Source organism: Dermacentor variabilis, chromosome 2 (genome assembly GCF_050947875.1).
Source record: "Dermacentor variabilis isolate Ectoservices chromosome 2, ASM5094787v1, whole genome shotgun sequence".
Taxonomy (NCBI): Eukaryota; Metazoa; Arthropoda; class Arachnida; order Ixodida; family Ixodidae; genus Dermacentor; species Dermacentor variabilis.
In genome coordinates this window covers 39,685,991-39,698,728 of record NC_134569.1, presented here as the reverse complement: position 1 = coordinate 39,698,728, position 12,738 = coordinate 39,685,991, and the positions used below count along the sequence as shown (strand labels likewise).

The 12,738-nt window shown below is 44.4% G+C and overlaps 1 protein-coding gene across 6 annotated transcripts; it reads right to left on the bottom strand.

Annotated features, from left to right (window-relative positions):
- Window positions 1-4,016: 4,016 nt before the first annotated feature.
- Window positions 4,017-12,446, bottom strand: LOC142571666 (zinc transporter ZIP1-like). 6 transcript variants are annotated; one of them, XM_075680192.1, is made up of 4 exons: window positions 11,949-12,446; window positions 10,868-10,945; window positions 7,680-7,881; window positions 4,017-6,897 (listed from the first exon to the last, which is right to left on the bottom strand). In XM_075680192.1, the coding sequence occupies exons 1-4, from the start codon at window positions 11,975-11,977 to the stop codon at window positions 6,229-6,231; spliced, it is 978 nt and encodes a 325-aa protein (XP_075536307.1). In that variant the 5' UTR covers window positions 11,978-12,446; the 3' UTR covers window positions 4,017-6,228. The 6 variants fall into 6 exon arrangements, with proteins under 6 accessions (XP_075536307.1, XP_075536311.1, XP_075536309.1 ...); XM_075680196.1 differs by having other exon boundaries at window positions 10,838-10,945; window positions 11,949-12,442; XM_075680194.1 differs by having other exon boundaries at window positions 10,838-10,940; window positions 11,949-12,442.
- Between the last annotated feature and the right edge of the window lie 292 nt (window positions 12,447-12,738).

Genomic DNA, 12,738 nt, shown 5'->3' with positions numbered 1-12,738 from the left:
TATTTAGAAAAAAGAACTCATTGAATTTACTGTTTACAACGACGTGGATGGTTAAAAGGTTTCGTTTTTGCTTGACTATGTGCCACCCATGCTTTGCATTTCAGTACTTTCCTGGTCACGTAGTCCTGCGCTGGTTTTGCTGGCTCGGGAAACTCGCACAAACTGCAAGTAGCAGAGAATTCAACTTCCATGTGATGTTGCGGGATGCCCAAGTGGTCTACGGCACGTGACCAAAAAAAAGCTGCAGCGGCGAATCCACCGCACTGTCTTGGCTCGGTGCTGCCATCTGTTGGGTGCCGCTTTGCTCACCGACGACAGCAAAGGGCGGTGATGGCGTATGCAACGTCACCACTCCCCTGGTTGGGTGGTGGGAGATTTGAATTTCAAAAAAGGCGTTCGGACCCTTCAGATACAATTTTCTCATAAGCTTAGTTTTTTCTTGGCACAAAACAAGCGTTGCGAGGTTTCTGGAATGGTATTTAAACAGTCCACGTCGACTTAGTATTTGCCTTTAGTGTCCATTTAATTCGTATGGGGAATTTTCTTTGTACAACAAGATCACACATTTTAAAAGAAGCAAACACAATGTTTCAGACACTTCAACAAGTACAGTTGACTCTCTTTACAGGGGACCCTGATGGACAGACAAAAAAACGTCCGTTTTATCCGAAGTACGTAATATCTGAAAAGCCTCACTTCCGAAACTTTCCCCGCGATGTCTAACAACTTTATTATTGCAAAGAGCGAGTGACGAACGTCCAGATTTTAAAAAAAAATGAAGTCGCGGTTTCGCACGAAAGGCAAAGCATCGATTGCGATAGCAAATCAACTGAGCACGTCCTGGTGGGCGAGTTGGTTATACATGATTACAACGAAAGCGCCAAATAAAACAACGGACGAAGGAAGGAGACACGGGACAACCACGTAGGCGCCTACGTGGTTGTCCCGTGTCTCCTTCCTTCGTCCCGTTGTTTCATTTGGCGCCTTCGTTATTATCAAATTAAGCAAGATAAATGCGGCAACAGCAGCGAGTGAAGTGACCTCCGTGCTGTCTCTCGCTTCAACGCGAACTAAACGTCTAAAGCACAGCGCATACGAAGCTACCGGCATTGGACGCACTTTGTCCACATCGCAGATTGCTTGAAGATGAGGCCCACACAAGCGCGCATTTTTTTCACATCGCAGATAGCTTTCAAGATACGGCGCCCGTGCGGGTGCGCACTTTGTCCACGTCACAGATCGCTTTCAAGATACGGCGCGAGCACGGCCTCGCACTTTGCCCACATCGCAGATCGCTTTTATGATATGGCAGCCATGCTGGAAGCAGCAGCCGTCGGTGTTGAACCACCCTCTCTCACCTCCCCCCACACTCTGTGCCTCCGTGGTAGCTGGGTGAGGTCAACACTATTCTCTGAAAATTTGTCTAACAGGCAGGGAAGCGTGCGAGTGATTAATTGCAAGTACGTAATAATTGTTCACTAGTGTAGGAATAATCCATGTTTCTGGACAATTCATGTTGTAGGTATACTGCCTTTTCTTTAACATTGACAGGTCGACAGAGAATGAGCTATGAGTATGACTGCACTAGGCGGTACATGTAGAGGCGAGTAATTTTCATTATTCGACGGAAATCAAACATCTCTTGCGTGTGAGAATTAAAAGAAGCATTTGTTCTTGCCCTCATAGATTTCTTCTTTAAAATTAGTAAACAGATTAAGTTTTTCTTCGTCGTCGCACCCCAAACCAAGTCAGCATAATTAAATTGGACTAAGGTTAGGGATTTATACAGCTTTCTTTGTCCCTTGTGTTTGCGCTGAAGTATCGTAACAATGAATCAAACATTCCAACTAGCGCAATTAGCAGTCTTTATTGTACAGCAAAAGCTTTATGCATTCAGCTAAGAGATATTTACATTTATTAGCCCAATAATTTTGCACAGTCTTTTTTTGTGTATTTCAACCATGTGTTCATACAAAGTTTGGGTGCTAGAAAAGTACGTGCCTAAAGCCTTTACACAATCCAGTACTTTTGATCGTATCTGATCCAAGTTTAATGTGAGAAAAAGCAAAAGTTTTTCTCGTAGGTTGAAAGAAGACTGCATTTGTCTTTGCGAGTTGATAGCTAAAAAGATTTGTTTTACCCAGGAAAAAAAAGTGAGGCAGAACACATTCACAAACCTCCTCAATCTCTGTCGTTTCTCTGCCCAGTGAAGCATTATCGTGTGCAAATGGCACTTTAGCAGCTTTGAGAATGAGGGCATAGTACAGGGGTCCTTTTATGCACTTCTATGGCCTAAGCATGGACAGTGATACTTGTTAGACAGGCGAGAGCTACACAGAGCTTGGCAATGCCTGTCTTGATGTGATAGTGTGACCTACATGCAACTCTCTACGAGTACAATTCCACAAAAGTACTATTGACAGCTGTAAATTTGTCGACCTGTGTACCGAGCCAGTAAGTTGGAATTCCTCATTACATAGCAGGTTCTCTACAAGAATTACAGATAAATCATCTTGAAGTCTTTTCTCAAATTATTGAGCATGAGTGTGACCATCGCCATCAAGTTGTCGTGGAGTTGGAAGTGCTGGTCTGTACTGCTTTCCACACTCCTTCATTAACTCGTTAACTTGTGTAGGGAGCACATGCGCCCATTTCTTTCAGGGGGGATTGGTGGGGGGGGGGGAGGTATTCTGTAAGAGTCCACCTATGTCCATTTTGACTGCTGCATAAGTGCTGATTGACTGTAGCTGCACTAGCAAGAAAGTGACAAGCGCCCCCAGCTTGCCTCCTTCTCGCTTGTACAGCTCACCCAATTAGCGCTGGCCAAAATAGACAGTCCACTAGGTGGACTCTTACAGATACCCCCCCAGCATACGATGTCAGCATGTTGAGAGCCAGGACGTACCTTGCGACTTCCAAGTTCAGTGTTGCAGCTGCATGTTGTCCTTGACCATCTGTCGTAACACTAAGCCTAAGCTAAGTCTGCTCGTGTAGCCCAACTGTAGTGCACCTTGCTATGTTTTGCAAGATTTGTGGTTGCGATTTTTGTTTGCTTCTTTTTTTTATAGTTTGTGTGCATGGAAGTTCAAATAAGCATGCCCCATGTTTCGTTTATCCTGCACATCCTTAGACTGCGATCATATTTATGTTGAAGTTGGGCACAAAATCGGTTAAGGAACCGCTAGATTAGCATGTTGCACTGTTCACAAAAGCTCACACCTCTCTCGTTTGCATGTTGCTGTGCATCCCTGTTGTGATGCAGTCTCGGCATGTCCTCCTCCCTGCATACTTTCACCAACTTTGCGCAGTACAGAAAAAGCTACGAGTCACATCAGCTAACTAGAAAGGCTCTAGCAATCATCATATTTTGCAATATTCTGACTGAATGGAATGTTCAGGGAAGGATTAGAGGCTTCTCAAAACACAGTTGGCTCATCACATTGGTGCTCTTGTCCTTCATTGATTGACCAACAAATTTTGGAACTGTTGACGTCATGCACATTACCTCTCTGGCATCATGATAAGCGAAGAGACTGGTAAAGCCCAGAAAGGAGCACAACACAGTTTCTGAATTTGTGGCTTCCCTTTGCACGTGTAGCACTGCCACGTTCGCCAAAGATGATTGCAGTATTTTAGAAACAACACCCGTGTGCTTATGCATATTCAGTGCTATGGAGATGGTTTGGGGGCTTCTTGACACACACAAGCTGGACTTGTGTTGCTTCTGTTCATTCACCAACGTAAGGCATCTATCTAGTTTGTGCTACATATGAAAACTTGACTACTCTGTACAACACATACATAAAAAATAGATGCAGCTAGTTTGATGCTGAATAGAACAGTGTTATTCATGTCCTCTTTCCAGGTTTGTGTCATGAGTGCAGGGTACTTTTAGACCATTTGTCACATGTTTATTTCTGTGTCTGCACGGGACATGTAATGAGAAGTCCATCCACATGGCTGAAACAGCTTTGCACAATTTCAATTCACTTGACTGGCCAAGGAAAAAAATCCAGTAGCACGAAAAGTCAACAGCTCCGTTTATTCACTGGTACAACACTGCCTACACATGTTAAAAGGCACACCCCATGTTCAGTATCAAAACAATTCTGTGCTCAGAGCGGTACAGAAGCAGCAAATAATGTGACTGATTAAAAAGCAGCACTGAAGGTAAGATCACCGTAAGCTATAGGTGTGACCAAAGCTTATAACAACTGTGCCTGTGTGATTAACTTTTCATGGTGGCCATTGCAGGGGCAACACACTAGAGAGCTCTTCAGAACAAGACACAAATGTCCGAACCAACACTGTCTGCTTGTATGCGAAGCAATGCAAGCTTCATGCAATTTCCAACATGGATTTCATTCTGCAACTGTTAAAGTAGTGTGCGGAGAGGTGATGATGGAATGTAAAATAAAGTCAAACTATAATACATATTTTTAAAAATCTGTTCATTTGGTGTAACTCAGTTAACAGTTTTGTTCATAACATGGCAGAAAAATAAAGCACTTTTAGCGCCAAGGTGCCAGATTTTGTCTGTTATACAATTAAGATAACTGCATTGAGTGGCATGTCAATATCATCCTAAATTATATATACCTATACAAGGCATTCAAGCTTGCAAGCAGCATGTACAGACAGCAAGTAAATAGAAAAAGCACAGTTCCATGAATGTTGAATGAAAATTGCACAGTTGCACGAGAGTTGTGGCAACTGCTGCTGTGGCTGTTGTGTAAGGGTTTCTATAACTGGAATGCTGGCATGATGCCTGCAGGCTATGGCATCTGTTGGGCTGACTAGCTGCACCTATCGACTCCCTGCTATACATGAGCCCAAAAGGTATGGTGCTGGGAACCCTTGCCCTGCACAAATGAACTTTGCATGGCTTCTTCAATATGCTCAATTACTTGCAATAGCATCAGAATGAGCAGGGGAGAAAATCCATTCTGAATGCAAACCAAGCTAGCTGCAGCAATACTTTTTTTTAAATGAGAATCAGGATTTATTTATTTTTTATTTAATACCTGCAGGTACGATTCTGTCTGGACTAAAATGGGGGAAAAAAAATAAAGGGATACAATGAAAAGACACACCGGGCACTGCAGATGGTTAGTACAAGCTACAGCAGTTGCGTTACAATAAGCACATTGAATAGGTCACTATCTTCTTATGTATCACAGCCTAAAAAATACACACAATCTTCACATACTGCCAACTCAAGGCACAATTCTTTGTTATTACTCGCTGAAAATTCGGGCTTGCTCTCAGTGAAGTGGCTTGAAAGGCAACATTGCTACGAGTGCCATTTAATTTTGTCGCAAGCTTGGTTGAGACAAAACCACAGTAGCCTTGCAACTCTGTCACCTAACACGAGTTGTACTGGAGAATAGATGGTAAACAAAACACAGTATTGTGACACAGTTGCATTGGCATATAATATAGCTTGAAACTGGACTATGCATGCAAATGAAAAATGTGCACAATTTACTCTTTATTCATATGGAAAGTTCTCTGTTCTGTCCTGGAGAAACAGGCATAATGCAATAATCGGTACATTTCCTACAATACTTAGACATGCGAAGATAGAATGCTCCATTAGGAAAATTTGCCGAGTATGTCACAGAAAAGAAGAAAAACATGAGAAAATCTACAATTTTTTTTTGTCTGAAATGGCTATATTGCACCACTCAGATTACATCTAATGCTTTTGACATAGTTATTCTCATTTGGTAAGAACTATAATGGATATCCCAATATTGTGGATATAAGGTATCCTGGACGGGCACCCTAACTGGCAATGAATGCTTCCCACTACTTACATTCCATATTAGGGTATTATGTTTTTGAAATGGGTGCATGAATTCAAAGCCAATCAGGGTGCTAACTTTCTATAGAGCTGCACTCTATAATGTGCAGATTTTGTTTCTGGTTCGCTTGCTTCATTGTGTTTGCGGTGCACACATTAGCTGCCAGTGTATTGAAACATCTTTCACTTTTTGTACATGCTGATAATATTTCACTTATTCAACTGAGCAGCAGTAGGTCAGGGCCATTCTCTGTGAGCAGTAGCTACAGGGCATGGTGCTTTTAATGGAGCCCCAGAGGCCCATTTAGATAGCATGCCAACTAATGGACCCACACTGTTGCCTGCAATGAGCCATGCAGCGACAGGCAAAGCTTTTAGCAAGCACAAGCATCATCAGTAGCAGGTAATTAAAAGATATGTGATCAGTGAGGAAGAGACAAGAGCAGCATTGTGATGGTGCCAACACCTAAAACCATAGAGAGCACCTTTGGTAGCCTGTTATGCGTGTGGCTCATTTCATGGGGCAGCACCTCAAAAAAAGTCACGTAGAGGAATGTCCCACAAGCCAAGCCCTGAAGAATGCCATTCAACAAAGCTGCTTCCCCGGTGTCCGCTTGCATGAGAAGTATGGCAAACACCATGCCAAGGGGAGCCATGAGTGAAAAAGTGAGTGCACTCGTGAAAATGCTGCAGCGCCCGAGCCGGCTATGTGCCAGGTTGATTCCTAGGGTAACAGCTAGGATGCTCTTGTGTATGGACACCGCCACCAGGATTTGAAGCAGGAGCTGTACATTTGGCTGCAAGCCTATGGCGATTCCTTCAAAGATTGAGTGCAGTGAGAGGGACAGCACAAGCACTATGGACCGGAGGCTGGAGTGAGAGTTGGGGTCTCCGTGGATGGATTCCATGGCATGCTCCTCTGCCTCTGCATCTTCTATGCCGGTGTTGTCGGCCACACCACGCACAAGTCCGTCATCATACGAGTCTGACTGCTGGAGGCTACCATAGTTCGCCACAGGCGTGTCCCGGCCAAATGGAGACGAGGCATTAAAGGTGGCCCTTGAATGAGCTTCCTTCCAGAAAAGCGTCACCTATTAAAAGGAAAAATGTTTGAGCTTCAAAGCAGTCTGATCACTTGCAAGACCTCTGTTGACATACTTCTTCAACATGTTCACTGTGTTGTGTTTAAGTGACGGGTCACATTGGTTACTCATGCTTGCAGCAACACAAGTCTTTGCATTAGCGAAGCAGCAATACCTTCATGAATAATCAAGATAAGTAAGAAATCCTGGCATATGCTCACAGATCTGATGAAAGTCAACCTTAGTGGAAGTTCCCTGACCCCTACACTCCAGCACAGCCAGAGGGGTTGCTCACCGCCGTCCTTCTCGTGGGAGGAAGCAGTGGCATTACGCCAGTTACAAATCGCAACTTTTCCAAATCTTGTCTCTCTCAATAAATTCTACCCACACTGTTATGCAGATCGTTGCCCTGGCTGTGGCAGCTCGCCCACAATCTTCCACGTCACGATTGAGTGCACTGCAAACCTCTTTCCTCCCTTGCCAACTCTCCTTTACCCCCTACGCAACAAAAAGCTGTGGGATGATGCCCTCCGCGACGGACCTCCCGAGGTCCTCCGAGCTGTGATACAACGGGCTCGAAACATCGCAGGAATCATCTTAGGGACCCTGGACTGAGGGTTCCTCCTACACTGCTCTCGCCATTCAAATATTGTTAATAAAGATCTTTTACTCTCTCTCTCTCTCTCTCTCGGTGCAAATAAAAAGAATATTAAGAAAAATTAAGATTACTTCGTTGGCAGGCTGATGCGTGCCTTTGAATGTTAGCAGGTAAACAAGGTTGGGGCACTCACCTGCTCAATTATAAGAATGAGGAGAAGGCCTCCAATGCAGAGGAACTCGACAAATGGGAAGTCTGGTACGTTTTCCCAACGGTCTACGATGCCTTTGTTAAACTGGTTGCGTGCCTCGGGAAGCAGATGAAGTAGGCATGTAGCAAGAAAAACGCCACCACCAAAGCAGCTCACAAGCGAGACTGCTGCCTGATAGACATGTCTGAAAGTAGAGAGAAGCAAAAGCACTGATGGAGTGCATATTTCTGGCACTGCGACTGAATTTGCAGATCTAATGCCTATACACCTACTTGGGTGAAGAAACAGTGCATTAGAACAGGACACGTGGAAATGACACATGAGCACTGTGTCTGTCGTCTCATTTTTTCCTACTCTAGAGTGCTGCTTCTTCACCTAAGTACATGCCAATAGGCCCAAATTAACAGTATTTATGAACACCTGGAATGTGGCATAAATGAACACGCAAGGTGTATGTAAATGTTTTGGCTAGACTGCTCACTCATCTGCTTGCGAATTTCACACAGAGGTGGAATTTTGCAGTGCTTGATATGCAATGCAACGTTAGAATGCATTACCTGCCTCTTGAACTGAGCTGCCAATCTGAGTCACGCGAAACAGTAGACTAGGTCATAGTTCTTGTGTGGCGCTGTGAACAGAGCTATAAGCGGCTACCACTTGATCTGCCAGAAGCAGGCTCATCACTAGTATATCTTTTATGAGCACCTCTGTCTAGCCGTGGCATAAGGAATCAAGCATATTGGTACATTGGCTTAGCTAGTTTCATTCATTACTGGATGACACATAATCTGATCCAGCCGAATATATAGTTCAAGCCGTATTGAAGTTACTTGTAAATATTACAAATATGAGGTCAGTCCGATTGATTTAAAATTTTTATCTATTTCCATAACGACTATTTAGTTTTGTTTAGCAGCAGCAGCGCTTTAATGTGATATAGGAGGCGAGAAGATTCTGTACAAGCTTAGCACAGCAGGCAAGCTGAAAATTCGGCAACTCTCTACACATGCTCATATGTATTTGCATGCCCTCTCCGCATGGCAACAGCAATGCCGATATATATAGGTTGCAAAACTTGGAACTAAAAATGTGCCAAGAACTTGTAGCTAGAGACATCATGCAATACACCGCGACTGAAGCGCGACTAGGTGAGTTGGGGAAAAACACTGAAATAAAATAATGCTATGTACAAAATTTTTTTTAAATGTTAAAAAATGTTTAAGCAGAATACAGTCAAATAAACACTTCACTCAGGTAATACTGGCATCCAAAAAAGGCAATTGTATGTTTTCTCTATATTAAGATATAAAAGTTGGTTCATGGTAACCCCTACAGAATAGTGCTTCTGGCACAAAATTTAGCCAGTCTGTAGAAGCCTTTGTACAGCTTTTAGGTTGTGCAGAATGGTGCTGGTCGACTGAGCGTCGCGGTTTGGTCTAAGTTTCTTTAATTTCTTTGCGTGTTTGCCCAAGGTGTGGCCTGCTCTTCATTTCAAATTTTACTGGAGCTAGCACACGGCATAGGAAGATATGACTGCATATTGTGTGTTATCGTGCATCTTGATGCTGCTGCATCCGATGTGCTCTGTCCTACCATGATGATAAAAGCAGAGCGCTATGCGAGGATACACCGTGCACTTTTTGCTCACTCTTCGTAATAGGAGCCCTGAGTGCACTACAGGCAGCGATATTGGCAGGTTGAAATGCTTTTTAAATGGTAATATGGTGCAATGCTGTCATGTCAGATAACTGTCTCATATGAATACAAGGAGGTGCAAATATTTTTGAGTGCTTTGTGGATTCTGTCAATAGGTTTTTAATGAATTGCAATATTGTGGCAGCGTGTTCGCCATAGTACTTTTCATCTATTAAAACATTTTCTTCGTCATTCATGTATTTTGGCTTTATAGTTCTACGCTAATAAAAGTGAAATGGCTTTTCAAACCACTTTCGTACTGTCATTCATTCCCATCCTAGTCCCTCACGTTCTTAGGGAATGCGAACCAGCTTTATTATGTTCGCCTTCAGATAGAGACCACTCTTGAAGAGACACAATGGTGCATAAGCAGAGGCAACCTGCACGCTAAAAAAATAACAAATTTAAAAAAAAGAGAAAGAAACCTGTTTGAGTAGCGGTCAAAATGCTGGACCTTGTAATTTAAATATTCGCACCAAGGAACATAAATCACGACATAAATCCCACTTCCTAATGTGACGGCATTATTTGTTCTTTTTTCTTTTTCTTGACAGAAGTTGTCAGCTCAACACAGAGATGCCAATGGTCACAACATGCTGCCAATGAAGCTGCACAGGGTGATATGGGCGGGACAAGTTTTGAAGTGAGGGAAGCTAACAGTAAAATTAATTATGAAGAACGACTGAGGAATATGGAAGAAAGTAAATAGGCTGGGAGAGTGCTTAGGTATTTATACAGGAATAACATTGATTCACAGTGGAGGAAAAGAACTAGGAAGCTTATCAGCAAGTGTGCTATGGTGAGCAACACAGCAATAAAGAACGTCAAGCGGAAAGTCAGAGAGGCTAGGATAATCTGATGGGTGGCGGCAATGGAAAAGAAAGCTGCCATAAGTAACTACTTAAGAGGAAAAAAAACGAAATCAGGAAAACAATTTATGATAACTTAAAGAGAAGCTCATTACTTTTCGAAGCGAGATCAGGATGCCTTAGAACATGCACTTATAAAGTTTCGCTACCATTTTACATGCACAGGCGCCCAAATCTTTAACTGGCGTGCGCGAGCGGCGACTTTTCCGTGCGTCAGCGCCGTATGACGGGGCGAGGCTGGAAACAGCCTAGCAGACGATGGGCCCAGCTGAGCGCGCTTTGTCCGCATGCGCTTAGCCTCAGACTGTTTCCAGCCTCGCCCCGTCATACGGCGCTGACGCACGAAAAAGTCGCCGCTCGCGCACGCTAGTTAAAGATTTGGGCGCCTGTACCTTGGTAACAGCGTGCACCTAACACATGATTGCGCGAGTTAGGCAAATGTACACGTAGTGCGCAACCTGTGCTGCGACTCACCTCCGCCTCGGGTCCCTCACGTGACGAATTCTGTGCGAGAGACTGAGAGGCAGGAACACTAGGGTCGCCGAGAAGATAAAAAACACGAAAACTATAATATACTTGAGGGGGCGGAGCTCCATGCTGGCTCACACGAGAGAGTTGCTGCCGCGAGCGAGCACCACGTCCTGCGGGGCCTTAATTTGAACCAGGTGGAGAGATCCACCTGTACTGAGAAGAAGAAGTTTCATGAAACGTCCCGCGCACATGACTAGACTATAAGTATCTGCACACGTAACTCCGGAAGTAAAACTGCGAGTGAATAATGCATATTAGGGAGTTTCGGTTATGATTTGTGTTTTACAAGTCGCGGGGCGCTTTTTTCGTTGCTGGGTGCTTTTCTCGTCGCGACGATATATTGAATTTTTAACAAGTATTGCCACAGGAGGGCACATATAACCAGCAAACGGAGGCCTTAGGAATACCCCTGAGATTATAATAACGCTGTCAAAAGGTACGTCGCACGCACGTGCTTTTTTTGTTTGCTTCTGTTTCGCCAACTCTGCGGCTCACGCCTACCGATTTTGGCGCATGTTTTTGCAGAAGCACGTTTATTTAACTCAAAGCGGACAATCAAAAATTATTTCGCAATGTCACAGAGAGCAGTATACGAAAAGCCTGGCACGAGCGAAGACACCTCAGGAGAGCAGGCCCGGTCTCTACTACGGCCCCTACTGCTCCCCCAGGGAAATCAGTGGTATTATTTTGAAGGTAGAGCGCCGTAAGGCGCGAGAAAGGTACAATTTGGCATGACTGACTCAGCACGAGCGCCGGAGGCGCGAGAAAGTCTGTCTGACGTAGTACACCCAGCAACGAAAAAAGCGCCCCGCGACTTCTACAACAGTCAGAACCTTGCCCGCAAAGTTAGGGGACGCAAACGCCGGGCTGACAAAAGAACGCGTACAAAAGAACCACAAAGATGTACAAAAGAACGTAAACCGAGCGTGGCACTTCGCGTACGCAAATGTCCCTTTGTGTACGCAAAGTCTAGCGCTTCCTATGGTCATACTAGAGTGCGCGACCCATGAAAGTTACTAATACATTCGTGCGCGAGATGACGTCCAGTCCCGCAGTCAAGACGACAAAATCATGCATTCGTGTCAGCGTCGGGCATCACCACAACACACAGCACACATAAAATGCACAGACATTACAAAAGGCCATAACGACTCACTCTGTGCAGTACACTTCAGCAGCTGACATTCACATAAGCTACACAGTGAGGCTGCACGGTCAGCTCCGAGAATGTCCCGACACCTAGAGCAGGAGCATACCGCGGTCCGGCATTTGGTTTTGGGCTGAGCACAAGACAAGTGAACGTTGTATACGCGCTACCAGTCGCAGTAGCAGCCAACCACTAAACTCGGTACAAACTCAAAACAATGATACATAACGTTGGATGACATCGTAAGACGCACTAGCAGCAACGCTGTCACTTCTTCGTCGCAGGCTTGTTTTCTTCGAACCGGTTCATGTCATCACAGCAGGTGATTAGCAGTGAAAAAATAATAATTTTGCAAACGTCGTTGCCTAACCGCTCGCAGCCTCCCGAAAGAGGCGGCTGGCTGACGACGCAGACGATGTTTTCTCACATGCATCGAATTCAACGACGGAGGCGGCATCTGACTGTCTGGCCATTGAACTAGAGCGTACAAATACTACATATCGGGGTCTGAAAGTGAAAATTTGTATGCACAAATATTTTGAACAATAAGACCTCGTATAGCAAAGCATATGTTATTGGTGTTGAGGCAGGAATAAAAATATCGCAATATCGCAATACAGCCAAGAACCAAATACAACTAAGAAATTAAATGCTAGTGCGCTTTACAAAGAAAATCAGCAGATGGAGCCACCATACCGAGCGTTCGTCCACATGGTCCGCGCATGGCTCGCGCTCGAACATTTTGTTAATTTTGTGCAGAGTGGGACAAGCGATTGGGGCGAAGCGTGCGTGGCATACT

What these genes read in the sequence shown, in the direction of transcription:
- LOC142571666 (XM_075680191.1), bottom strand. Translation starts at nt 10,857, where the DNA reads ATGGAGCTCCGCCCCCTCAAGTATATTATAGTTTTCGTGTTTTTTATC. An exon ending in GTGAGGGACCCGAGGCGGAG is followed by an intron (nt 7,882 to 10,735) that starts GTGAGTCGCAGC and finishes CTCTACTTTCAG; the next exon opens with ACATGTCTATCAGGCAGCAG. An exon ending in TCATTCTTATAATTGAGCAG is followed by an intron (nt 6,898 to 7,679) that starts GTGAGTGCCCCA and finishes TCCTTTTAATAG; the next exon opens with GTGACGCTTTTCTGGAAGGA.